This window comes from Cetorhinus maximus, chromosome 7 (assembly GCF_964194155.1).
Source record: "Cetorhinus maximus chromosome 7, sCetMax3.hap1.1, whole genome shotgun sequence".
In the NCBI taxonomy this organism is placed as follows: domain Eukaryota; kingdom Metazoa; phylum Chordata; class Chondrichthyes; order Lamniformes; family Cetorhinidae; genus Cetorhinus; species Cetorhinus maximus.
The window spans coordinates 21883670-21911522 of NC_135885.1; the positions used below are offsets into that span (position 1 = coordinate 21883670).

Genomic DNA, 27853 nt, shown 5'->3' on the forward strand with positions numbered 1-27853 from the left:
TGGAAGGACACATGCTATGTGATTTCCAATAAACCAGGTACAAATGCCTTGACAAAGATCCACTTTCCCGGTTAAAAATTTAAAATCTTTCCTGTTGGCCAATTAAGTTGATGTAATTTAGATTTTTCAGATTATACTTAAGCGCTTTGCATTTTTGAACTTAAGAATGAATAGGATGGACTGTTCAGTACCTGAAACAGTACAATTCTCTAGCCATGTGTTCCAAAAGTAGTGCAGTGCTATCACTTTAGAATTTTAAAATGATCCGGGCTTCACTTCCCATTGCAATCCAGTTGTACTGCTATACAAAAATAATTGCAGCATTAGCAGGTCCCAGTCACTGGATTTATATTTGAAACACTTTACTACTGAGTTCATTTTCCTACGAGAGTCTATTTCCCTTGTGAATTTCTGACTAGGGAATAAAATATGATTTTGAATTTTCAATTTGTATCTGTTGCATTTATTCATTTTCAAGTGCTTTTTTTGTCAAGTATTACAGGTTTTGTTCTATTTAACTGTAAGACTAAATTCCTGATACGTGATCAGTATCAGAAGTCGTTCTGCACTCAATCAGGCCGAACTATTGCCCCTGACAACAGCCTGACTTGACGCCAGTGCAGTATCACAAGTGGAGCGGCATTGCTAAATGCTGGAGGAGTCGAGGACCACTTGGTTGTTTTTTTTTTCTTAACCATACAGCTGAATTTTTCACTCTACGGACTGCATCACAAAAGAGTAGGAGAGAAGATGATCAATAATGGACTTTATTTCCAAGCTGGTGTCTTGAAATAATGTAGCCGAAATTGATCTATTTTTGCTTCTGAGATATTTGTTTCAGCAGTATATTTCGGTGTCTACATTTTAATCTGTGTTTCCATTGATCATGGATGTTAAATATTCTGAAATCTGAATTTTGATTTACATTATTACATAGTCATGTAGATATTATTCTCAAACTAATCTATTTTGTAACAAAGCAACTCGCCTATGAATAATGGTCATTCTCAGCACATCTAGTAATCACATTGTTTCTTTTAATTGCAGTGAACAGGGAGAACCTTTAGCAAAAAACCACACAGCAAGCCGAATGTGAGTAATCTTCACTTTTTTAATTTATATATTTTTTAAGCTAAATCTATTATCAAGTTTAAAAGGGATTTTCATGCTGTCAGTTAGGAACATATTGACAAACAGTCGCTTGGTGGTAGAGTTTGAATATTGCTGAAAGGAGAGACATGTTGCCAAAGCTCTTTGTCTTGCATTTATCAGGACAAATGTAAGAGTGCCAAATTTCAAACTATCACAACAATTTATACCACATGAGAAAAGGGTGCTGATTGATTTGCCAAGATGTTGCCATGAAGAAAGTGACAGATAATTCAGAAAAGGTGCATGGCTTGAGCATATTCCTTTTGTTTGCAGAGAACAGGTCCCTACGTATGAATGTATGTCATTTCTAGCAAGCGAAAATGAGCCACGTTATTGACTGATTATTTTAAATTGGTGGTTAGTGTAACTATGAGCATATTTGGGTTTATTCAAGAGCTTCCCAATTGCAGAATTGCATCTCATGGTAGATGTTTTGTTTTGAGCTTTGCAAGGGCCAGCAGGTTGTGTATGATCTGTACACTACCTATTGCGAACAACCAAAGGAACATGGTGTTAGGCTGATCAATCAATCGCTGGAATACAGAACATCTTTTTGGACTGACAGTAGAAAGTTGGTTTGTTCTTTCCAGAGTAGCCCTGAGATTAGTCATGTTCTTATTTAACTTGCTTTGTGAAAGGTGAAAAAAATACTCCAGATCGTTCACATAGTTTGTCATGTTTGAAAGATACAAAACCAGGGTAGCCCATTGGAAATTTGTCTTATTAAGGCCAACAGGGCAGCAAAGTACTGGAAAGACTTTATTTGCTTGACCACAGCAGTGATTTTCCCCTAGGTTTTGAGATTAAATGACTACTATTTACATTACCTAATCAAGCAATGCAATTTTAAAATTCTTTTCATGGGATGTGGGTGTCGCTGGCTAGGCCAGCAATTATTGCCCATCCCTAAGTGCCCTTGAGAAGGTGCTGAGGAGCTGTTGCCTTGAGCTCCTGCCGTCCGTGTGGTGTAAGTACACCCACCGTGCTGTTAGGGGGTGGAGTCCCAGGACTTTGACCCAGCGACAGTGAAGGAACAACGATATAGTTCCAAGCCAGGACGGTGTGTGGCTTGGAGGGGAAGTTGAAGGTGGTGGTGTTCTCATCCATCTGCTACCCATGTCCTTCTAGGTTTGAAAGGTGCTGTTGAAGGAGCCTTGATGAGTTGATGCAGTGCACCTTGTAGATGGAACACATTGCCACCACTGTGCATCGGTGATAGTGGATTTTGCAGGTGTTGGATGGGGTGCCAGTCGAACAGGCTGGATGGTATCAAGCTTCTTGAGTGTTGTTAGGGCTACACTCATCCAGGCAAGTGGAGAGTATTGCATCACACTCCTGACTTGTACCTTGTAGATGGTGGAAAGAAGTTGGGGAGTCAGGAGTTGAGTTACTCGCCATCTGCTCTTGTTTTTATATGTCTGGTCCAGTTTCTGGTCATTGGTAACCCCTAGGATGTTGATAGCAGGGGATTCAGCAATGGTAATGCCATTGAATGTCATGGGGAAATTGTTAGATTCTCTCTTGTTGGAGATTGTTGCCTGGCATTTGTGTGGCACAAATGTTACTTGCTACTTGTCAGCCCAAGCCTGAACATTGTCCAGATCTTGCTGCATATTGGCACGGACTGCTTCCGTATCTGAAGTTGCGAATGGTGTTGAGCATTGTGCAATCATCCCCACTTCTGACCTTATGATGAAGAGAAGGTCATTGATGAAGTAGCTGAAGATGGTTGGGCTTAGAACACTACCCTGAGGAACTCCTGCAGTGATGCCCTGGGGCTGAGATGATTGACCTCCAACAGCCACAACACATTCCTTTGTGTTATATATGACTCCAACCAGCAGAGAGTTTTCCCCATCATTCCCATTGACTCCAGTTTTGTTAGGGCTCCTTGATGTCACACTCGGTCAAATGCTGCCTCGATATCACCTCACCTCGGGAGTTCAGCTCTTTTGTCCATGTTTGAACCAAGGCTGTAATGAGGTCAGGAGCTGAGTTGTGCTGGGAGAATCCAAACTGAGCAGGTTATACGTGAGTAAGTGCCACTGGATAGCACTGTAGACGGGCCCCTTCCATTACTTTTCTGATGATCGAGTGTAGACTGATGGGGCGATAATTGGCCGGGTTGGATTTTCCTGCTTTTTGTGGACTGGACATACCTGGGCAAGTTTCCATGTTGCCGCTAGATGCCAGTGTTGTAGCTGTACTGGAGCAGCTTGGCTAGGGGCACAGCTAGGTCCGGAGCACAAGTCTTCAATGCTGTTGCCGGAATGTTGTCAGGGCCCATAGCCTTTGCAGTATCCAGTGCCTCCAACTGTTTCTTGAATTCACCTGGACTGAACTGAATTCTGTTATCTGTGAAACTGGTACCTCAGAAGGCTGAAAATGGATCATCCATTTGGCACTTCTGGCTGAAGATTGCTTCAGCCTTGTCTTTTGCATGATGTGCTGGACTCCCCCATCATTGAGGATGGGGATATTTGTGAAGCCTCCTCCTCAAGTCAGTTGTTTAATTGTCCACCACCATTACAACTGGATGTGGCAGGACTGCAGAGCTTAGATCTGATCTGTTGGCTGTAGGATTGCTTAGCTCTGTCTATTACATTGCTGCTTTTGCTATTTAGCCTGCAAGTAGTCCTCTGTCACCAGGTTGACACCTCATTTTAAGTATGCCTGGTGCTGCTCTTGGCATGCCCTCCTGTATTCTTCACTGTAACAGGGTTGATCTCCTGGCTTGAAGGTAATAGTAGAGTGGTGGATATGCCGGACTATGAGATTATAAATTGTGGTTGAGTACAATTCTGCTGCGGATGGTCCACAGTGCGTCATGGATGCCGAGCTGCTAGATCTATTTGAAATCTATTCCATTTAGCACGGTGGTAGTGCCACACAACACGGTGGAGGGTATCCTCGATGTGAAGACAGGACTTGGCCTCCACAAGGGCTGTGCAGTGTTCGCTCCTACCAGCTGTGTCATGGGCAGGTGCATCTGCGACATTTAGATTGGTAAGGATGAGGTCAAGTATGTTTTTCCCTCTTGATGGTTCCCTCACCATCTGCTGCAGACCCAATCTAGCAACTATGCCCTTTAGGGCTCAGACAGTCGTGGTGCTACTGAGTCACTCTTGGTGATGGGCATCGAAGTCCCCCACTCAGAGTACATCTTGTGCTTTTGCCACCCCTCAGTGTATACTCAAGTGGTGTTCAACATGGAGGAGTACTGATTTTGTTGGCTCTGGTGGGTGGAGGATGGGTGCTAACCAGCAGGAGGTTTCCTTGCCCATGTTTGACCTGATGCCTTGAGAGTTCATGGGGTCCAGAGTTGTTGCTTGACTAGTCAGTAGGACAGCACTCCCAATTTTGGCACAAGCCCCCAGATGTGAGGAGGGAGGACTTTGCATGTCAACAGTACTTGCAAGTAGTGCAGTATTGTAGCTTCACTAGGTTGAGAGCTTATTTTTAGGTATGCCCTCCTGCACTCTTCATTGAACCAGAGTTGATCCCTTGGCTTGATGTTAATAGTTAAGTGGGGAATATGGTAGGCCATGATGTTACTCAGTGTTTGAATGTAGTGCAGCTGCTGATGGTCCACAGCACCTCATGGATGGCTAGTTTTGAGCTGCTGGATCTGGATTACCCCATTTAGCGCAATGGTAGTGCTACACAACATAATGGAGGATAATGCTCAGTGTGAAGATGGGACTTCATCTTCACAAGGACTATGCCTGCTTCATCAATGACCTTCCTTCCATCATAAGGTTAGAAGTGGGGATGTTTGCTGGTGACTGAACAGTGTTCAGTACCATTTGCAACTCCTCTGATACTGAAACAGTCCATGTCCAAATGCAGAAAGACCTGGACAATATCAAGGCTTGGGCTGACAAGTGGAAGGTAACATTCACACCACACAAGTGTCAGGCAATGATCATCTCCAACAAGAAAGAATCCAACCATCGCCCCTTGATGTTCATTGGCATTACCATCACTGAATCCCCCACTGAAAACATCCTGGGGGTTACCATTGACCAGAAACTGAACTGGACCAGCCATATAAATACTGTGGCTACAAGAGCAGATCAGAGGCTAGAAATCGTGCATTGAGTAACCCACCACCTGACTCCCCAAAGCCTGCCCACCATCTACAAGGCACAAGTCAGGAGTGTGATGGAATACTCCCCACTTGCCTGGATGAGTGCAACTCCCACAACACTCAAGAAGCTTGACACTGTCCAGGACAAAGCAGCCCACTTGATTGGCACCATATCCACAACCATTCACTCCCTCCACCACTGTCGCACAGTGGCAGCAGTGTGTACCACCTACAAGATGCACTACAAGAATTCGCCAAGGCTCCTTTGGCAGCACCTTCCAAACCCACGACCGCTACCATCTGGAAGGACAAGGGCAGCACCACCTGCAAGTTCCCTTCCAAGTCACTCACCATCCTGACTTGGAAATATATCGCCATTCCTTCAATGTTGCGGGGTCAAAATCTTGGAACTCTCATCCTAACAGCACTGTGAGTGTACCTACACCACATGGACTGCAGCAGTTCAAGAAGGCAGTTCACCACCACCTTCTCAAGGGCAACTAGGGATGGGCAATAAATGCTGGCCCAGCCAGCGATGCCCACATCCCATGAATGAATAAAAAAAAATGCACTGGTCACTCCTACCTTTACTGTTGTAGATTTACCTGCAACTGGTACATTGGTGAGGGCAAGGTCAAGTAGGTTTTACCCTCTTGGTTCCCTCACCACCTGCTGCAGGCACAGTCTGGCAGATGTTTTTCAGGACTTAGTCAGCTCGGTCAGTAGTGCTAGCAAGCCACTCCTGGTAATGGACATTGAAGCTCCCCACCCAAAGTACATTCTATACCCTTGCTACACGCAACACTTACTCCAAGCGGTGTTCAGTGTGGAGGGCTACTGATTCATCAGCTGAGGGAGGACATTTGGTGGTAATCAGTAGGAGGTTTCCTTAGCCATGTTTGACCTGATGGCATGAGACATCATGTGCTCCAGAGACAATGTTGGACTCCCAGGGCAACTTCCTCACAACTATATATCGCTGTGCTGCTGCCTCTCCTGGGTCTGTTCTGCAATTGCAACAGGACAAACCCAGGGATGGTGGTGCCTGGGACATTGTAAAGTATGATTTGGTAAGTATGACAATATCAGGCTGTTTCTTAGATGTGTTGGACCCATGTCAGCATAGGGTTCAGATATAGGGAAACTGAGATCAAGCAGAGAAGGGCATCACATTCTCAGGATGTGATCAAAATGACATACCAGTAAGAGTTGTAGGATAGATACTTTGTCTTAAACAGGGAGGATAGAGAGAGAGAGAAAAAAAGTTAAAGCTAAGAGAAAGGAAGACAGCCTGAAGGAAAATAATTAAGAAAGGAGGAGTGTGTTGGAGGATTTAAGGAGTGAGAACACTCCTTATTTGGGTAATTACCTTTGAGGAAAAATTGCAGTCTATAGGGAAAGGGTAGGGGAGTGGAACTAGTTGAATTGCTGTTGCAGAGAGCTGACACGGCCACAATGGCTTTCCTTATGTTGTAATCACTGATTCTAAAAAAAAATGCAGCAGACAGGAGGGGAAAAATTTGGAGCAAAGGAAGAGAGATGCAGAGGAAAGAGAGGAAGAATGAGCTGGAGGAGGGCAAGGGAGAGCGAGACAACCAGTCATGGTTGGGAATGGCAAGAGACAGTATTTAAACCCGCCAGCCAAACAGAGGAAATAAAGCATGAGTGAGGCTGCCAGAGTAGAGTTGGCGTCTGGGGATTGAAGGAGTTTGTAGGGAGGAAGTGAGGGAGATATGGATGTTTGAAAATAGGGGAGGAGGGAATGACAGTGGAGGAAGAGGAAGGGCATGAGCCAAAGTGAGAACTCGTGCAGAGGAAGCCATGGTGTAAAAAGGGAGAGAATGAACAGAAAAGGAACAAACAAGGTCGAGGAGGGAGGCAAGTACACAAATGTGGAGTGGGATAAGACACCGCTGGAGTAAAGGAGTTGAGTTCAGCAAGCTTAGAGGTACCAGTAGGATGAAAGGAGTGAGTGAGTAGGATAGTGGGTGGGAGACAGAGAAGGGGAGAAAATGGGCTCTCATGAGAGAGATGGGCAGAAGTAAAGGACAACCAATATTGGCACAGGCCACAAGCTGATTGTTGCATATAAATCTGTCTCTCTGCTCCAAAAGGCTTGATGTGCTTCTGTTAAATACATGATGTCAAAACAGAGATCAATAGTCTAAGTTTCATTACATGCTGGATAGGTGCTTGGACCAATTGGGTAACTGCTAGTTGACTCATTAAATCTTGATCAGTAAGGAGTCACAACAACTTTGCAATCCAGTGTGCAACAGCTCTTGTTCAACAGTGCCCACAAGGCAACTGCTTATCCCAACTTGTGTTGTGAGCAAGCTTTATTGCCTAAATCTAACTGGTGCTGGCACACTCTTAAGCTGACCTGCATATTTAATCAATTCTTGATATTATTTGGACGCATGGTTGGATAATAAGAATACTATCTCTTTAACCCCCATCTGAAGTACTTTACAATGGGCGTCATTTTGGGAGGATTGGGGGAGGTTTGTGCATGCCTCCACTGGTATCTTGCTGCCTGTGCTGGTCAAGAAATTATGCAGCTCACAACTCAAAGCATCTGCATTCAGTTTCTTAAGCTCTAAATTTCCCCCTTGAATATTGTTTCTGTTTAACTCCACATGCAAAGCAAACAGCTAAATGGATCCCTTGGTTTTTCCTATCTGGTTGTTTTTCCCACTAAAATGGTGGCTACCTCTAGTTTGCAAGGGTGATTTAACTACATTCACAACTTGCTATTGGTTAACAAACATTTGAAATTGCAGGGTATTTGGATCATGCTGAGAAAGAATGAACAGAGAATTATTTCTGGAGAATTATTTTTGCTCAATGACTTGCAAGTTTTGATTCAATAAATTTGAAATTGTAATTGTTAGTTGGGAGCAGCTTGGACTGTAGCACTGAATTTGATAGCTCAAACGGCAGTGGTAATCTTTGAATATTTAAGTAGATTTAAGGCAATTGGTAGTAGGTTTAGAGGGAACATGAAATCTTTTTCACCCAGAGGGTGGTGGGCATCTGGAATTCACTGCCTGAGTTGGTGGTTGAGGCTGAAATGCTCAACTCATTTAAAAGTTACCTGGGTCTACATCTGAAGTGCTATAACCTGCAAGGCTACAGACCAAGTGTTGGAAAATGGAATTAAAATGAGCGGCTAGTTTCTTTCTTTTTTTCGCTGGCGTAGACATGTTGGGCTGAATGGCCTCTTTCTGCACCGTAACGTTGTTTCTAAGTAATCTTTGTCCTAGAATATGAGAGTCATTTCCAAAATTGGTGACCAGCCTATTTTGTCCCTTGTTAATTTTAGAAGTGTTAAATGCACAGGTAATTGATCAAGAGTAACAAAAGTTGAGTTAGGGCTACCTCTTTTTTTTATATAAATTTGTTCTCCGGCTTCTCTTTGCTGCAATTTACCTTTTAAAGCAATTGAATATTTAGTTGAAAAGTTAATGCGTACTAACATGAATACATCTGGAAGTATGAAGAGTTGAAATGCTATTTATTGAATAGGAATCCAGATGTTTTGGAGAATTCTGCATGACACCTGTTACTTTAGAATTGATCAGTTTTGTGAATTTTAAATTGTACACGCCAGCCAAGGGGGATAAAGGGAAATAAACAAAGTTTGAAAGGCGTGCCTGCGCTGGAAATGTTTAATATTTAAGTTGCTGAATTTGATTAAAGGTAAGCACAAAGGATGAATGTGCGACTTGAAATTGCTTCTTATGTGACATGACCAGTTTGATTTTTTTTTTTGAAGAAAGCATGTTGTTGTGAAAGGATTATGCCTGTTAAAACTTCACTACAAAAGTGGAAAATTTAAAAGGAACTAACTCTAGCTAAAAGGAGATGAAGCAAGAGAGACAATCTATCCAACAGTGCATGAGAATTTCTGTCGTAAATCTCTTACTTAGGCTTAATATTTCATTTCTGGTACAGACAAACTGTGTGTATGTTTTGAATTCAGTTGGGCTGAAGTAAAGATTGTAGGCTGTTCTTTGATTTGTTTCGGAAAGGCTTCAAGTGAGTTGAATAGGCACTTGCCATTAATTTTCTTTATACAGTAATTCCTCCAGTTAGCGGTGGAAACTGTGGATGAAGGATGTTTGCGCATTCTGTGCACATTTATGTAGTGGGTCAGTTTGTCCCTATAAGTGCACAGCACCTTCTCCATACATTTTCCTCCTCCTACCTTTTCAAATCAAGTTCTTAAATTTCAAGTAAAATGTTGCTTAACCTTAAAGAAATAGGCTTTTTGAGGTTAGTCATTTTGTGTTCCTATTTGATGATCAGCATTTTGAGGTCTATGTCTCTTGTAAATTGTAGGTTTTGTAAATGCATGCTTGTGGTATGTGCCATTGCATACACTTGCAGTCTGTGAGATTTACATGTGAAATTCTGAGGATCCGAGAACAAAATAATGCCACATTTAACCTCATTAAGAAATTGTTTCAGCTGATCTGACCTTTGGAGATGCTTTTAAAGGAATGGTTTTGACACTACCCAATACAAATTTATAATCACAATGCATGATTTAGGGGATCTGTCTTTCTATGCCTATAACCCTCAGGAATAAAACGTGATGGGATCCCCCTGTGTGTGTCTGTGCAATGTTTCATTTAAAAACCTCACCCTCACATCAAGTGAGGAAAGTGGGAACCAGGGCAGATCCAAAGGAATCATGTTTGACTTAAAATGCTGCTCTCCACAAGTCTCTGCTGGTACACAGTGTCATTGTACACATGAATTAGATTCTACTAAGGCTTTGTATTGTAAAATAATTGCAATTCTACTTCAAAGGGATGCTAAATCAATTTTTGTCAACTCTAGGGAACAGTAGCTTCCATTCTGTTCTTTATGTTTCTCTTCAGTTCTTGTTTCAAGTAAAAGCCTCTTTACTGTTAGGTTCTGCAGGTAGTACAATTGCTGTGGGGAAGAGTATAGTTGAACATTCAGTCTCAAACATATTATTGTGCAAGTGATTTAAATGAAACATTGCCATGCTGCTGCTGCACTGAGCTTGATATCTGAAGGCTATACTAATCCCTCTGCCTACTATTTTAAATGTTTGCCACAGGAAGCGAGCAGCTGCAAAGCATCTAATAGAACGCTACTACCACCAGTTAACTGAGGGCTGTGGAAATGAGGCCTGCACGAATGAGTTTTGTGCTTCCTGTCCAAGTTTCCTCCGTATGGATAACAATGCAGCGGCCATAAAGGCCCTTGAGCTTTTTAAGATTAATGCAAAACTCTGTGATCCTCACCCTTCCAAGAAAGGAACCAGCACTGCCTATGTGGAAAACAGCACGAAGAGCTCCCACAGTATCATCTGTTGTTCAGAAACAAAAGTGAATAAGCGAGAGATGCAGGCTCAAAGAGAAGATTTTAAAGGTGAGTCTTAGATATGTAGTAGATGACCGTTTACCATGATGCATGGTGACCTAAATAAGGATCTTCAAAATTTCAAAAAGTTTTCATAGCATATGTTTCCATTGGTGGGGGAAAATAAAACTAGAGGCGATCGATATAAGTTAGTCACCAAAAAAATCAAACAGGAAATTCAATAGAAATGTCTTTGCCCAGAAAGTGATGAGAATGTGGAACTTATGCATAGGGAGTGGTTAAAGCAAGTAGTATGAATGTACCAAGAGGGGGCTAGACAAACATATGAGGGAGAAGAGAATAAAGGCTATGTCGACGAAGTTAGATGAAGAAGGATGGAAGGAGGCACAAGTGAAGAATAAATGCCAGCATGGATTGGTTGGTGAAATAACTTTTTTCTGTGTTGTATGTTCTATGTTTCCATTCATGATCAGGCAGAGTGAGTTTAGGAACTTCATGGTTACTTCAAGTTGTTAAACTCTAATTCCCATTTTGAGGTAAGAGGTGGAGAGAAAGTAGTATTTTGGGGAGGGGAAAATTCTGATTTGTTTACAGTACATTGATTGTAGTTCAGGTCAGAATTTTAAACCACAATGGCAACAAAACAAATTATGGTAAAATTTTAAGAAGCAAACAATATTACAACAATTATTTGAGAATGTCAAAGCTATTAAGTATACATACAGAATGTAATTCATTGAAATGAAGTTACAGACTTGGAAGCTGTCATAGATTGAGGATAAGAATTTAACACTGCCACAGCGTGAACAAGAAAAGAGGAATCCAGGATGGCCAGTTCAAGCTCTTGCAGCACACCTTCAATGTGAATGCTTACCAGTATATGTTCAGCTATTTATGGAGAATGAGTGCATTGTAGCACTGTTGGCAGTCGTGCCAGCTGTAACGCTTGAGTGAGTTTGGGAACACAGCTTGAGTTGGATCTGATGGGAGTAACCAAAGCAGATATTATAATTTTGTGTACCAATGGTCAAACCTGATATGTATAAAACTGTATATTTTAATCACTCTGTGATTGGTGGCCTTACCTTCAGCTGCTGAGGTCCTCAACTCTGTAATTCCCTCCCCACCTCTCCGTCTCTTTACCTCGCTCCCTTTAAGATGCTCCTGAGAACTCACCTTTTTGACCAAGCTTTTTCTCATCTGCCCTAATAGCCCTTTGTGGCTTAGTGTCAAATTTTGTCTGATAATGCTCCTGTGACAAATGCTATTGTAAACAAGAATACCAGAAGTCCCAAGAATGATGAACCTTGTATTTGTGAAACAATTTTTCAGATCAGCAACTTTAAAACATAGCAAACTTGGTAATGGGTTTTGTCAACTAGCGTTTCACCATTTCTTTACATGTCACAAAGGTAGTTTCCAAATTGACTAACATTCATGAAATTTTAAACACTGATTTCCAACCTCAAGTCATGGCTGAGTAAATTTTGGAAGAAATATTACGCTTTGTCTGATTAACCCAGCCAGACATTGCACTAAATTTGCTTCAAATGCTCATGCTCACAAATGCGCCCATTGAAAGGGAACCAATGAGTTAAATTAAAAGCTACTTCAATTTTATTCACACTCGGGCAGGTTGGCCATATGAAAAACAGGAGATTTCAAGTTTGTGAATCGTTCCATAACACTGTATTTTGAGCCCCCTCCATTTCCTGTAAGAAACCTGTATCCTTTTCAGTGACCCAGTCTACCCTGTTGACGTTAATGCTTTAGTGTCCTTCAAACAGAGATGCGTATTTCCATGTGCATTTTTAAAAATTTAGTTGCTCTTACTCTAAATCTAGTTCTTTTGAATCAAATTTTATGAAACTCTGACCTAGTTTCATCTCCCATTACAATTTTGATGCCATTTTCTGACAGAAAAATGCATTAGCAGTTGTCCATGTGAAAACTTGTTATTGTGCTGCTTTTTCTCCTTCACAAACTAGTTTCCCTAATGTTATTTCTGCACTACATTTGGCTGTGTTGACTTGAAAATGTTTGTCATATAGTCTTCACAGGGCAGTTGAAAATTGCCCAGTTCATACACTGCAGCAGTTTTTTTTTAAAACTTGGATTTTGGACCTGCACTTAAAAATATGCTACTTATACAGCTGGTAGACCTTAGCATATTTTTCTCCTGAAAATTGAATTTATAGGACAGCTTTTTGTACTTTTTGGGAAATCTTTTTGCTTATCAAAAAAGGTTGTTCACAATGGGGATTGTAGATTAGTGTCAGCATCACATGCTTGCAAGTCAAGCTCCCTAGTCTGTCTGTAACGGTATGACCTGGACACATGAAGAGTACGTATAATTTGCACTGGTGTAATATTTCTATTTTTCATTTTGGGCACAGTCAGCCTTGGTTCAGTAGTAGCAGTCTCACTTTTCAGTTTGAAGGAGGAGGATTCAAGCCCCATCGCAGGACTTGAGCAATTAATTTAGGCTGACAGTTCAGTGCCATAATGAGGGAGTGCTGCACTGTTTGGAGGTGTGCTGCCTTTGGATTGAGCTTATACCACAGAATCTCAGAATTTTAACGGCACAGAAGGAGGCCATTCGGCCCATCTTGTCTGCATCAGCCCACTGTTCTGTTGAAGAGTCATACGGACTCGTAACGTTAACTGTGTTCCTCTCCGCAGATGCTGTCAGACCTGCTGAGTTTTTCCAGATATTTTTGTTTTTGTGTTGAGCATTATGACTTAGTGCCATTGCCCTGCCTTTTACCCATACTGCTGTACATTGTTTCTATTCAAATAATCATCTAATGCCCTCTTGAATGCTTTGATTGAACCTGCCTCCACCACACTTCCAGGCAGTGCATTCCAGACCTGAGCCACTTGTTGTATGAAAAAGTTTTTTCTCATGTTACATTTGCTTGTTTTGCAAATCACTTGAAATCTGTGCCCTCTCATTCTTGGTCCTTGTACAAGTGGGAACAGCTCCCTCATGATTTTGAACATCTCTATCAAATCTCCTCTTAGCCGCCTTCTCTCCAAGGAGAACAGTCCCAGCCTCTCCAATCTGTCTTTTTAACTGAAATTTCTTATTCCTGGAACCATTCTTGTAAACCCCTTCTGCACTTTCTCCAATGTGTTCACATCCCCCTTATAATGTGGCGCCCAGAACTGTACACAATACTCCAGCTGAGGCCTAATTGAGTGCCTTATATAATTTCAGTGTACCCTCCTTGCTCTTGTACACAATTCCCTATTAATAAAGCTCAGGATGCTATATGCTTTGTTAACTGCTCTCTCCACCTGTCCTGCCACCTTCAATTATCTCTCTCGCGCTCGCTCTCTCTCTCTCTCTCGCCCCTCCCCTCCCCTCCCCATATCCTTGGATGCTTCTCGTCCGGTCCGGGTGCCTTGTCAACTTTAAGTACTGACAGTCTATTCAACACATCCTCCATATCAATTCTGAACCCTTTTAGTGACAGAGTTGCCTTGTTTGTCACCATGGCCTGGGTAGCATCTATTTCCTTGGTAAACACTGATGCAAAGTATTCATTTAATATCTCAGTCATGGCCCCTTCGTCCATGTGTAAATTCCCTTTTAGGCTCCTAATCAGCCCTTCTCCTTTTACTATTTATATGCCTATAGTAGACTTTGGGATTCCCCTTAATGTTGGCTGCCAGTCTTTATCTTCTTTGCTTCTCTAATATGCTTTTTCACCTCCCCTCTGAACCTTCTGTATTCCTCTTGGTTCTCAATTGTATTTTCTACCTGATACCTGTCATAAGCACATTTTTTTTTCTTTTTTATCTTAATTTCAATCTCCTTTTTCATCCAGGGAGCTCTGGATTTGTTTGCCCTACCTTTCCCTTTCGATGGAATATACCTTGACTGTACCCGGACCAATTCTTTTTTAAAGGTAGCCCATTCTTTAGCTGCAGTTTTTGCTGCCAGTCTTTCGTTCTAATATATCTGGCCCAGCTCCGTTCTTGCCCCATAAAGTCAGCTCTCGCCCAGTTAATTATTCTGTCATCATCCTAAAACGTACAATACAATGATCACTGTCCCTAAATGTTCCCCCACTGACACTTGATCTACTTGGCTCACCTCATTTCCAAGAACCAGATTCAACAGTGTGTCTTTTTTTGTTGGATTGGTCACATACTGCTGTAGAAAATTTTCCTGAACACAATCTAGGAACTTTTGTCCCTCTCCACGCTTTACACTACCACTGTGCCAGTCTACATTCAGATAATTAGTCATCCATTATAACTACTCTATAATGTTTGCTCACTCCCTAACTCCCTGCAGATTTATTCTTCTACGTCCTTCTCAACAGTTGGCGGTCTATAGACTACGCCAAGCAATGTAATTGCACCCTTTTTGTTCCTTAGCTCTAGCCAAATTGATTCTGTCCTTGAACCCTCTGGGATGTCCTCTTTCTCCAACACTGCAATGCTCTCCTTAATCAATAGTGCCACCCCTCCTCCTTCCTTTCCTATCTTTTCTGAACATCTTGTTCCCAGGAATATTTAACACTCAGTTCTGCCCTTCCTTGAGCCAGGTCTCTTATCGCCACAGCATTATATTTCCACGTGGCAATCTGTGCCTGTAACTCCCCAATCTTATTTACTATACCCCATGCATTCACATGCATGCATAGTAACTTTGATTTAGATTTTGTTACTTTCTCCCTCACCCCGACTTCACCTATTAACTTACTATTCCCTATACTAGTGCTATCTGTCCCTGCCAGTATTTTGTGCACCCTGGTGTTCCCCTCTAATGTTTTCTTATGGTTCCCACACCCCTGCTGAGTTTGTTTAAAGCCCTCCCAACAGCACGAGCTAAATGCCCTGCAAGGAACTCCATCCCAGCTCTGTTCAGGTGCAACCTGTCCAGCTTGTACAGATGCCATCTTCCCCAGAACCAGTCCCAGTGTCCCAGGAATCTAAAGCCCTCCCTCCTGCACCATCTTTCCAGCAATGCATTCATGTGCCTTATTCTCCTTTTTGTGTAGTCACTGGCATGTGGCACTAGTAGTAATCCGGAGATGATTACATTTGAGGTCCTGCTTGCTAATTTTCTGCCTAGCTCTCTAAATTTTGATTGCAGGAGCACATCCCCCATAAAGTCATTGGTACCTATGTGGACTACAACCCTTAACTGTTCACCCTCCCCCAGAAGAATGTTCTGCAGCCGTTCTGTTACATTCTTGACCCTGGCATCGGGGAGGCAACATACCATCCTGGAGTCACATCTACGGCCACAGAAATGCTTGTCTGCGCTCCTAACCAATGAATTCTCCCGTCGCTATTGCTCGCTCTTTCTTCTTCCTCCCCTCCTGTACAGCCGAGCCGCTTGTGGTGCCACAAACTTGGTTCTGACTGCACTCCTCCGGAGAACCAGCACCCTCACCAGCTTCCAAAACAGAAAACAGATTTGTGAGCGGGACCACAGGGGACTCTTGCACTACCTGCTGCCTACTCTTGGACTGCCTGGCGGCCACCCATTCCCTCCCTGTCTCCAGGCCCTTGAGCTGTGTTGTGACCATCTCTCTGAATGTGCTATCTGAGCTGCTACTCAGCCTCATGGATGGGCCACTGGGACTCCAGCTGCCGCTCGAGCTCTGAAACCCAGAGCTTCGGTTTTTCCAGCTGGCGGCTCTTCCTGCACATGTCGTCCAGGACACTGGTAGCGACTATGGCTTTGCACATATTACAAGACACGCATTCCACTTGACTGAGCTGCCCTGCCATGTCTTAACATTGCTTCCCTTACGCTAGCTTTGTCCTACTTTGGATTATTTATATTACTTTATTATATTGGCCCTAAATTTCCCTTATTCCTGGCGCTTCTCAGTTAAATTCAAGTACAGCAACTTGTTTAAAAATATTACACTTTTCTAATTTACTCACCAGGTCCTACTTAGCAAGGCCTGCTCTTCTTTCTGAGGGAAGGTAGAAAAGGAAAGGAGTACCTCCTCCTTCCTCACTGAACTCCCTCAGTCAACTCTGCTCTTGAACTCTCGCTGCTTTATAGCTCTTCTGCTCCCCTTGGGGTGCTGCAGATTGCCTGTCCCAGGGTTGTCCCCTCACACTCCTAGCAGGGACATCAACTTCACAGATTATAAACGATCCCATAGCACTATTCAAAGAAGAACTGAAGAGTACTCTAGCTCTGGTCATCAACCAAAACCACCAAAAAGGGATTAATTGGCAGAGTCAACATAGTTTTATAAAAGGGAAATCATGTTTAACCAGTTTATTGGAGTTCTTTGAAGGAGTCGCATGTGCCATGGATAAAGGGGAACTGATGGATGTACTGTACTTGGATTTCCAGAAGGCATTTGATAAAGTGGCACGTCAAAGGTTATTGCAGAAAATGAAAGCTCATGGCGTAGGGGTAACATACTGGCATGGATGGAAGATTGGCTAGCTAACAGGAAGCAGAGTTGGCATAAATGGTTCTTTTTCTTGTTGGCAGGATGTGACGAGTGGTGTGCCACAGGGATCAGTGCTGGGGCCTCAACTTTTTACAATTTGTGTAAATGACTTGGATGAAGGGACTGAAGGAATGGCTGATAAATTTGCTGACGACACAAAGATAGGTAGGAAAGTAAATTGTGAAGAGGACGTAAGTGACATAGGTTAAGTGAGTAGCCAAAGATCTGGCAAATGGAGTATAATGTGGGCAAATGTGAAATCGTCCATTTTGGTAGGAAGAATAAAAAAGAAGCTTATTATCTAAATGGTGAGAGATTGCAGACCTCTGAGATTCATGAATCTCAAAAGGTTAGTATGCAGGTACAGCAGGTAATTAGGAAAACTAATAGAATGTTTTCATTTATTGTGAAGGGGATTGATTCAGTTGTACAGGGCATTGCTGAGACCACATCTGAAGTATTGTGTACAGTACTGGTCTCCTTATTTAAAGAAAGATGTAAATGCTTTAGAAGCAGTTCAGAGAAGGTTTACTAGACCAATACTGGGAATAGGCAGGTTGTCATATGAGGAAAGGCTGGGCAGGTTAGGCTTGTATCCACTGGAATTTAGAGTAAGAGGCGACTTACTTAAAGCCTTTAAGATCTTGGTGGGTCTTGACAGGGTGGATGTGGAGAAGATGTTTCCTCTTGTGAGAGAATCTAGAGCTAGGGGTCACTGCTTTAAAAAGGAGTCATTCATTTAAGACAGATGAGGGGAATTTTTTTTTCCTGAGGGTAGTGAGTCTTTAGAACTCTTCCTCAAAAGGTGGTGGAATCAGAGTCTTTGAATATTTTTAAGGCAGAGAAAGGTTCTTGATTAACAAGGGTATGAAAGGTTATTGGGGGTAGGCAAGAATGTGGAGTTGAGGTTACATTCAGATCTTATTGAATGGCAGAGCAGGCTCAAGGGATAGAGTGGTTTACTCCTAATTCGTATGTTCATCTCATTTTTGTTTGTGGGACCTTGTATTATGCAGATTGGCGACTATGCTTATGTACAAATCAGTGACTGCACTTCAGTTCTTGATTAACTTGTCATGGAATTGAATGTGTTATATAAAGACAGAATCTTAATTATTCAGTATTGAATTGACAGAGTTTTGGTTGACGGTGGCTAAATCTGCAGTTCCTGCAGAATGCTTACATCCAACAGGTGGCTTAATTTTAATCCACTATGTTTTTCTTGACACTAGCTGTGTTGAACTTTTGTCAGATATAGAAGTGAGTGAAACTGTTACTGCTAATGAGAGAATCACAGTAGAGCCATGAGATTTTTTTCAGAAATGAGAGAATAATGGAGACAGGAATGGACTGGAATGAAGAACCAAATTTAAGGCATCAGGACCTTGCTCTATATATTCTATTTTTTTCCCCCTCCTGTGTTAAACTTAGATTCCATTCGTTGCTTAAGTACAAATTGTCAGCTTTGAGTCCTGGAGGAACACCTGCTGATTGCACTTCCTGATTGAACTTTTCAAAAAATTGAGAGCACAAGTACTGGTAATGTATAGTTGCCCATCAGCATCTGAAAAAGAAGGTTCATATTTCCGGTATCAACTCTTTGTCAGAATGCTGACTGAGGTTTTTCAATATGATATGTAAACCTATCTTGTTTCTTCAGGTACCGATGGGCCCATCATGCTCTTCCAGCATTTTCTGTTTCAGCTTTCTGATGTCACTTTATTTTTCTCTTTAGCTCAACTTTTCGCAGGTTCTTTTTTTTTTTGAGCGTATGTTCTGTTCTTCAGTAAGAGGCCTGAGAATTAACGATTTCACTCTGAATTGAAGTGCTTAACTTATTTTTCTCCAAGCTATTTACCGCTTAATTGACCACGCTAGGAAATTATACTGATTGCTGAATCTGACTGTACATCAGGAGAACATGTTTCAATGTGCATTTGCTGTAATTGTTTTTACGTTGTATATCTTAATTTAAAATCATTTCCATTGAGACAGATTCACTTAGTGGAAGAAAACTTGTTTTTCTTGCTGCTTTGACTCTAATTTCCAGCGTGTACAAATAAACTGCTTCTGGGTCACTGTCAATGCTGCTGTATAATCTGTCTGTTGGTAGATGCAAGAGATGATCCTCTTCTGTTTTTATTGCTTATTTCTCCCTTTGAGAAATCATCTGATAACCGACCAAGATCAGGAATTCGCCATGTGTGAAATATATTCCATGTGTACCAATAGTGAGAAATATATATCTTAATTATGCCAACTGTTCTGGCTCATTCTATCCAACTATCTGTAAATCATATTACTTATTGCAGCAATATTCCCATTGAGAGGCAGCTTTATAAAATATTCTGGTATAAAGCTCAAAACAAACTAAGGAATGAAGCTGTTTCAGGTTACTCTACTAAGTATTGTAATAAGAATCATAACCATGTTTCCCATTGTGTTTCAAATGTAGATGTGAATTACCTGACTGAGGAAAAAGTGTATGAAATCTTGGATCTGTGTGGAGAACGTGAAGACTATTCACCATTGATACGTGTCATTGGTAGAGTTTTCTCTAGTGCGGATGCATTGGTGCAGAGCTTCCGAAAGGCCAAGCAGCATACTAAGGAAGAGCTGAAATCCCTTCAGGGAAAGGACGAGGACAAAGATGAAGATGAGGAAGAAAAAGCTGCTTCTGCAGGGTCCATGGATGATGCAGAGGCCTCTTCATCAAGAAGCTCCTTTGGGGGCACACAGACAAGAGACAACAATGTTCATAAATTAGGACCTGATGAAGTGTCTATTGATGTTGATGCAGTCAGACGGGTCTATAATAAATTGCTTTCCAATGAGAAGATAGAAACAGCTTTTCTTAATGCATTGGTGTACTTGTCACCAAACGTGGAATGTGATTTGACTTATCATAATGTGTATTCAAGGGATCCTAACTATCTAAACTTATTCATTATAGTCATGGAGAACAGCAACCTTCATAGCCCTGAATATCTGGAAATGGCTCTTCCACTATTTTGCAAAGCAATGAGCAAGCTACCCCTCCCAGCTCAAGCCAAATTGATTCGACTATGGTCGAAATACACTGCAGACCAGATCCGTCGAATGGTTGAAACCTTTCAGCAGCTCATTACATACAGGGTCATAAGTAATGAATTCAGTAGTCGAAATCTGGTGAATGATGATGATGCTGTTGTTGCTGCTACAAAATGCTTAAAAATAGTGCACTATGCAAACATTATTGCAGGCGATGTGGACACAGGGCACAATGAGGAGGAGGAAGATGAGCCAGTTGCAGAATCCAGTGAGATTACTTTGCAGGAACTACTGGGTGAAGAGCGGAGAAATAAAAAAGGACCCCGGGTGGATCCCCTCGAAACAGAGTTGGGAGTGAAAACAATTGATTGCCGCAAGCCACTTGTCTCTTTTGAAGACTTTATTAATGAACCACTAAACGATGTACTAGAAATGGATAAAGACTATACTTTCTTCAAAGTAGAGACAGAAAATAAATTCTCCTTTATGACCTGCCCCTTCATTCTCAATGCTGTAACCAAGAACTTGGGACTTTACTATGACAACAGGATACGCATGTACAGTGAGCGCCGAATTACTGTCCTCTACAGCCTAGTACAGGGGCAACAACTGAACCCTTATCTTAGACTTAAAGTCCGACGTGACCACATCATTGATGATGCGCTTGTTCGGGTAAGTTTATTTTTAATGTGCTATGCAAGCCAATCATGCTGGAATGAGTGGATGTTTTGAACTCGACAAAGTAATACAAATAATGGTTTTTGCTACAATTAATAAGGAAAACAAATAACATCATTTTCCAATTTACAACAGATATTTTTCCCTGTGTTTTGTGGGGTGCTTCATGTCAAACCCCAATGTTCCAGTAGAGTGGTTGTGAAAGGTTTACCATGGCTCTGCTCTGCCTACCAGATGATGATAGGAATTCATAACCTCAATTAAATTTGACTGGATACTAGCTAAACTTCATAAGTGTTTTTACTGTATGGAATGCTGAGTCCTTTTCAATGAGGTGCATTCCTAAACTAAATTTGGGTTTGTGGCTGGAAGAAATGTATCAGTGCAGTTTTTGTTTCTCCTTTTGCCAGGATGGGCAATAAATTTTTTTAATGAAATGTGCATGCAAGCTTGCATCTAATCATTTGATACTTAAATGCTAAACAAATTAGCATAAAGACCAGGAAGGTCCCAGTTTCAGTTTTGTGAACAGATTTAGCTGAGAATCTGTTTCGGTTCCACATCAACGTACAGGCCTCTGCCATTTGACAAGATATCATAAGGTATCTAACCCTTCATTTTCTGTAAAGAGCACCTATAGGCAAAATCTGGCTTTGCAATGGTGACCCATACAGTCAAATAGCCCATAAAAGCTCTCAATCTAGGGTCACACTTAAAGATTGCTGACTCACTCAAGTTACCAGATGAAACAATACCTCAGTGTGAGGCAGATTCAGGAGATTGCGTCATAAGCTCATAGACTTAATTATTTAGGAGCAATTAATTTAACAGCTAGTAAGATGTTGATTGGTTCAGCACTTAGCTGCTTTGCTCCATTGGAGACCAAACATATAGACACGCCACTATGATGAAACTATAATCGGTACAATTTCTGCTTGCATGCAGTTTAAAGACAGTGTTCCTCTAGCCCACTTCGGGGAATAGTAATAAATGAATGGCTTGGCTTTGGCTTGCACTCTCATGCCCTTGCTCACGTGCGGACTCGCTCGCATGCTCACGGATCATTGCATGGTCATGCTCTCTGGCATGTGTTTGCATGTACGCTTCAAGCTTGCTCTATCTGGCGCTCATTCACATGCTCAGACTCTCTGGCGCACACCTGCAAGCTCGCTCTCTGGTGCTGCTCACCCCCTCTGGCGCACGTGCACACAGGTTCGTTCCCTCTGGTGTGTGCTCGAAGGCTCCCTCTCCATTATCTGTTCGAACAGCCAGGGCAGAGGATGCATGACAACACCCGTATGGCTTGCTCCCCTGAGTTCTGTTGGTGGTGATTTTTTTTTTAAGTTCTCTCAAAGACAGGCACAAGCACCACATCGACTGCCGCAGTTCAGTAGGCAACTCACCAGAAGGGAAATTAGGATTGGACAAGAAATGATGTGCTTCCCAGTGATCGCCTCATCCTATCAGTGAATTTAAAAAAAATTTCAAACTCACCACAAAAATACTGAATTTTTCCTGAATGACCAGGCATTACTCTCAAGTGGGCTATTCACACAACAACCCATCCTTCATTTAACACATTTTTAATTGCCATGGGACGACAACTCCTCATGGGACAGCCTGTGTAGCATTTCTGGCATTCTTCTCAAATCACATTTGATGATGGCTAATAACTGAGTCCTATTTGTTGGAGGATGAAGAGGCATGGTATACGGAAACGGTCACTGTAATATGGTGATACTGACCAAGGTTCCTTATGATTTTAGTTTTAAAGTATAATTTTGACTTCTAACAATCTGTCTTAATTTGATAGGTACATTTTGTGATGACGCTTTGACTGAAGTTAAGTTATATGGGAAATATATATTTCTAACATTATCCTCAAAGATTACAGTTAATGTGCTTTGCAGTTTTAATACATTATGTAAAAGGCCTGTTCCCATATTATTACTTTTTGCGAGCTAATTTTATTCATTCATGGGATGTAGGTGTCACTGGCAAGGCCAGCATTTATTGTCCATTCTAAGTTGCCCTTGAGAAGTTAGTGGTGAGTCGCCTTCTTGAATTGCTGCAGTGTACTGCAGGGTCTACATAGAACTGTTGGGTTATAATCCTGGAACCCTCTACCTAACAACAATGAAGTAATAGTGATTTAGTTCCAAGTCATGATGGTGTGAGACTTGGAATAAAACCTGGGAGGTTGTGGTGTTCCCTTCCGTCTGCTGCCTTTGTCCTTCTTGGCGGTTGGTTTGGGAGGTGCTGTGGAAGAAGCCTTGGCTAGTTGCTGCAGTACATCATGTACACTGCAGCCACTTTCCGCCACTGGCACAAGAATACAAGAATTCGGTGCAGGAATATATCATTTGGCCCTTGGAGCCTGCTCCGCCATTCGATCAGATTATGGCTGATCTAATTGTGGCCTCAACTCCAATTTCCTATCTGCCCCTAAAACCCTTGGTGGAGAAAGTAAATGTTTTAGGTGGTGAAGGTGGGACCAATCAAGCGAACCGCTTTCCCCTCTGATGTTGAGCTTCCTTAGTAGTTTTGGAGCTACATTCATCCAGGCAAGTGAAGGGTATTCCACTTATCAGTCCAAGCCTGAATATTGTCCAGATCTCGCATGTAGGCACAGACTGTTTCAGTTGCAAATGGAACTGCACTCTCTGATGTGATCGGTGAACATCCACACTTCTGATCTTATGTTGGAGGGAAGGTCATAAAGTTGGTTGGGCTGAGAACAGTGCCCTGAGGAACGCCTACAGTGAGTCATAGCTTCCAACAGCCACAACCACCTTCCTTTGTGTCCAGTATGTCTCTAACTAGTGGAGAATTTTCCCCCTGATCCCCATTGACTTCAATTTTGCTGGGGCTCCTTAGTGCCATATTTGATCAAATGATGACAAAGGCAGCCAATCTCACCTTGCCTCTGAAATTCAGCTCCTCCTCCACTGTTTGGACCAAGGCTGTAATGGGATCTGGAGTCAGTGACAGAATACAAGCCGAGCATCAGTGAGCAAGTTGTTGCTGAGCGAGTGACTTGATAAGCACTGTTGACATCTTCCCATCACCTTAATGATCAGGAGTAGACTGATGGAGTGATCACTGGCTGAATTGGATTTGTCCTGCTTTTTCTGTACAAAGACCTACAAAATTTCCATTTTGGTGGGTAGATGTCAGTATCGTAGTTGTACTGGGACAGCTTAGCTAGAGATGCAGCTAATTCAACTCTGTTGCTAATGACCCACAGCCCCTCATAGATGCCCACTTTAAAGTTGCTTTGTCTTTTTTGAAGCTTGTAGCATGGTGGGGGTGGGTTGTGTTGTGGTCACTTCTCCTGGTGCTGTTGTGGGACAGGTACACCTGTGACAGGTAGATTGTCGAGGACGAGGTCAATAGGATTTTTCCCTCATTTTGCTTCCCTTGCCAATTGCTGCAAGCCTAGTCTGGTGGATATGTCCTTCAGGGCTCGTCAGTAGTGATGCTACTGAGCCATTCTTGGTGATGAACATTGAAGTCCCCTGTCCAGAGTAAATTCTTTGCCCTTGCTTCCATTTAACATGGAGGAGTACTGACTCATCAGCTGAACGAGGGTGTGAGGTGGTACAGGTACTGGACTCCTCATCCTGAGTAGCAATTTGAAATTCGCATGCAGAGTACTTCATCAATCTGCTGCTTTGTTTTGGTGACCCAAAATCCGTAAAATCCCCAAATCCGGCATACATCTGGTCCCAGGCTTCCTGGATACGGGGTCCAGTACCTGTAGTCAGCAGGAGAGTTCTTCGCCCATACTTGACCTGATGCTGTGAGACTTGGGGTCTGAAGTAAATGTTGAGAACTCCCAGAGCCACTCCGTCCCAACTGTATACCACTGTGCTGCTATCTATGGCAGATCTGTCCTGCCGGTAGGACAGGACATACCTAGAGATGGTGACTGAGGAGCCTGGAATGTTATCTGTAAGGTATGACTATTTCAGGCTGTTGCTTGATAAGTCTGCAGGACAGCTCTCCCAATTATGGCCCAAGTTCCCAGATGTTAGGTGAACTTTGCAGGATCGACTGGTTTAGGTGTACCTTTGTCATGCCTGACTCGATCCCTGGGTTGACACCATGCACACGTAACTTGCATTTACATGACATTTTGGTAGTAATTGCCATTTATGCCCTGATTTAAGAGAAGCTATTTTCATATGATCCTCTTGCCTCTCTAATGTTCTCTTGTTTAATTCTGCTTCGGTGTTTTTAATGGTTCTCCTATTTTTGCCTCTCCTTCACGGCCACCTGACTTTATTCACTGCTTGTGAAGAGTAGATGAAGCAAAAGAGAAATAGACAAATCGACACTTGGTGTTTGGAGTGGAGAGCAAAAATGGGAGAGAAGAGCAAATGAATTGCTGGTGAACAAAATGCAAAACCAAAAGGCAAAAATAATTTTTTAGAACAGATCTCTCAACAACTCATGCACTCAGACTTTGCAAGGGAAGGTGTACTGCATTTACACAATTCTTTGCGCGCACTGATATGTATCTGCAACAGCAGTGTATATATTTTTTTAGTGCTACCTTATTCAATGGTGGTATTCAGATTTTTCTCTGCTGTCTTGAGTACTCATTTCCAGAATGTAGCAAACACCTTACTGTTGCTGCTTTTGAGTAAAATATTGATGATCTTGGGAATTTTTTGATCATCCCTAATAGGATGATTAAAGACAAAAAAAAGTAGCCTTTTAGTCAGGATTGCACGTTAGTTCTGATGACAGCCTTTGACTCTTATGTAAGGCACACTGTAAATTAGCTGCTTAACACTTGTGTCCTACAAATGTGAAAGGAGAATTAGGGAAATTATGGAACAGCATAATTTCACTTATTACTCTAATTGGGTGCAGTAATCCAGTCTGCAGGCTACTGGACTGGCAACCCAGAGGTTATGAGTTTAATCTTGCCAAAGCAAGTGAAACTCAGTTAATTGAAAAAGAAATAGCGCTTTTCACCACTGAACGTCTCAAAGCATATGAAGTACTTTTGGTATGTAGTCACTTTTGTGATGCAGGAAACATGGCAGCCAGTTTGTACACAGCACACCCCCACAAACAGAAATTTGATAATGATCAGATAATCTGGTTTGTGATATTGAGAGATAAATATTGGCCAAGGCATCAGGGATAACTCCCTTGCTTTTTTTCAAATTGTTATCTGACCCTTTAAGGTCCATTTGAAAGGGCAGGCAAGCCCTTGATTTAACATCACAAATGAGAGACTACACCTTTGACAGCGCAATACTTTCTCACTCTTTTACTGGAGTGTCAGCCTTGATCTTTGAACTCAAGACCTGAAGGGGGACTTGAACCCACAATCCTGTGACTGAGGCAGGACTGCTACCAACTGAGCTGTGGTTGCTGGCATGGTGGCTGTAATTGTGAAAATTATGAACATTCTCATGGTTCATTAATGTCCTTCAGGAAAGAACCTGCCACTGACGCGAGTTCTGTCCCATGTTACATGGTTGGTTCTTACTATCCTCAAAGCAGATAAGCCCCTGGAGTTGCCCACATTATGTAAACAAATATCAGCAATTGCAGATAAAAGCAAAATACTGCGGATGCTGGAAATCTGAAACAAAAACAGAAAATGCTGGAAAAACTCAGGTCTTAACAGCATCTGTGGAGAGAGAAAAACAAAGTTGATGCTTCGAACCCATATGACTCTTCTTCAGAAGAAGAGTCATATGGACTCAAAACGTCAACTTTGTTTTTCTCTCTCCACAGATGCTGTCAGACCTGCTGAGTTTTTCCAGCATTTTCTGTTTTTGTTGTAGCAGCAGTTGCATCTTGTGAATTCAGGTTGCTCCTTATTGATTTGCTGATGCATGAATCTATTTTTGCATAAGTCTTCAATTCATATTAACTGTGTAGTTTATCTAATAAGATTGCTGCTAAACACACACATTGCATATTTTCTAAATCTATCACCTTAGACAAATTTTATGAAATCCCATTTCTCATAAGTTGTATGGGTAAGTACTAACTAAAACTTGTGAATGAACTACAGTAGTACGTGATGCAGTAACCCTGTTTATGATCCATGGTTGAATCTGGGTTAAGATTTTAAGGCACCAACTGCTGTTTTGGCTTCACCAAACAAGGGAAGGAAAAATATGTCTGTACACAATCATCTGTGAACAGATTTTAAGATTTCTAAGCTCTCCCCCCAATCCCATCTCCAGTTTAAGTTGCTTTCCCTATTTTAAACTAAATTCAAACAGCAGGATGAGTATTATCAGAAGTTCAAAAAGGCTGGTGGGTGGCTCTCTTTTTAACTCTACTAGAAAGTCAGTTATACCACCAAAAGCTTCAAATGCAGTACCATCTGAAAAAATCCACTGTAAGCATTTTCATTTACACCAGTTCTAAATTTGCTAGGCTTGTAATTATTAACAGAACCTGAATTGCTTTTCTTTTTGCCAATCTGGCTCCAATTTGCACCTATGCATCAAACGTGAGGCTTGCTTCAGTGATGGACCTGGTGTACCTGATAAATGAGAATACATTTTATAACTGTAAGTGACCAGCTCAAACTCGTGTTTCCACAATGTGCATGAATTATCAAATCTGAAGTATTTTGAAGTGGGTGCTATCTGATATCAGAGGTAAAATGCTAATTAATCAATATTAAACTATTTATAAAGCTGGAGATGATTGCCATGGAAAATCCTGCAGACCTGAAGAAGCAGCTGTATGTAGAATTTGAAGGCGAGCAAGGTGTGGATGAAGGAGGCGTTTCCAAAGAGTTTTTTCAACTTGTTGTGGAAGAAATCTTCAATCCTGACATTGGTATGGATTTCAGTTTTGTAGTGCTTCAATTTTGGCATGCTGGCAATAACTGCTTAAAGAGTTGCCCATATGGCTCTGGTTGCTAAAGATGTGTAACACTGAGTCATTTAGACCAAGATGGCCCCAAATTCCATTCCTGTGTGCTGAGTTAGCCAATCTTCATCTGGTGGTAGTGGAAGCAACACAATTGGCCTCTGTACCCAGAGGGAAATCATCCATGATCCTTACTCCTGTTTCTTATTTAGTGACTGCTGATGGAAGTATCTGTATTTGGACA

The 27853-nt window shown here is 41.9% G+C and overlaps 1 protein-coding gene across 3 annotated transcripts in view; it reads left to right on the forward strand.

Annotated features, from left to right (window-relative positions):
* The window catches only part of ube3a (ubiquitin protein ligase E3A), a 59334-nt gene that overhangs the window by 17295 nt on the left and 14186 nt on the right, over positions 1-27853 (forward strand). For all 3 annotated transcript variants that reach the window (XM_078545155.1, XM_078545153.1, XM_078545154.1), the window contains 4 exons: positions 1048-1092; positions 10338-10651; positions 19499-20745; positions 27432-27576. In XM_078545155.1, coding sequence (XP_078401281.1) covers positions 1091-1092; positions 10338-10651; positions 19499-20745; positions 27432-27576 — 1708 coding nt within the window. In that variant the 5' untranslated portion in view covers positions 1048-1090. The remainder of the gene's footprint in view (positions 1-1047; positions 1093-10337; positions 10652-19498; positions 20746-27431; positions 27577-27853) is intronic.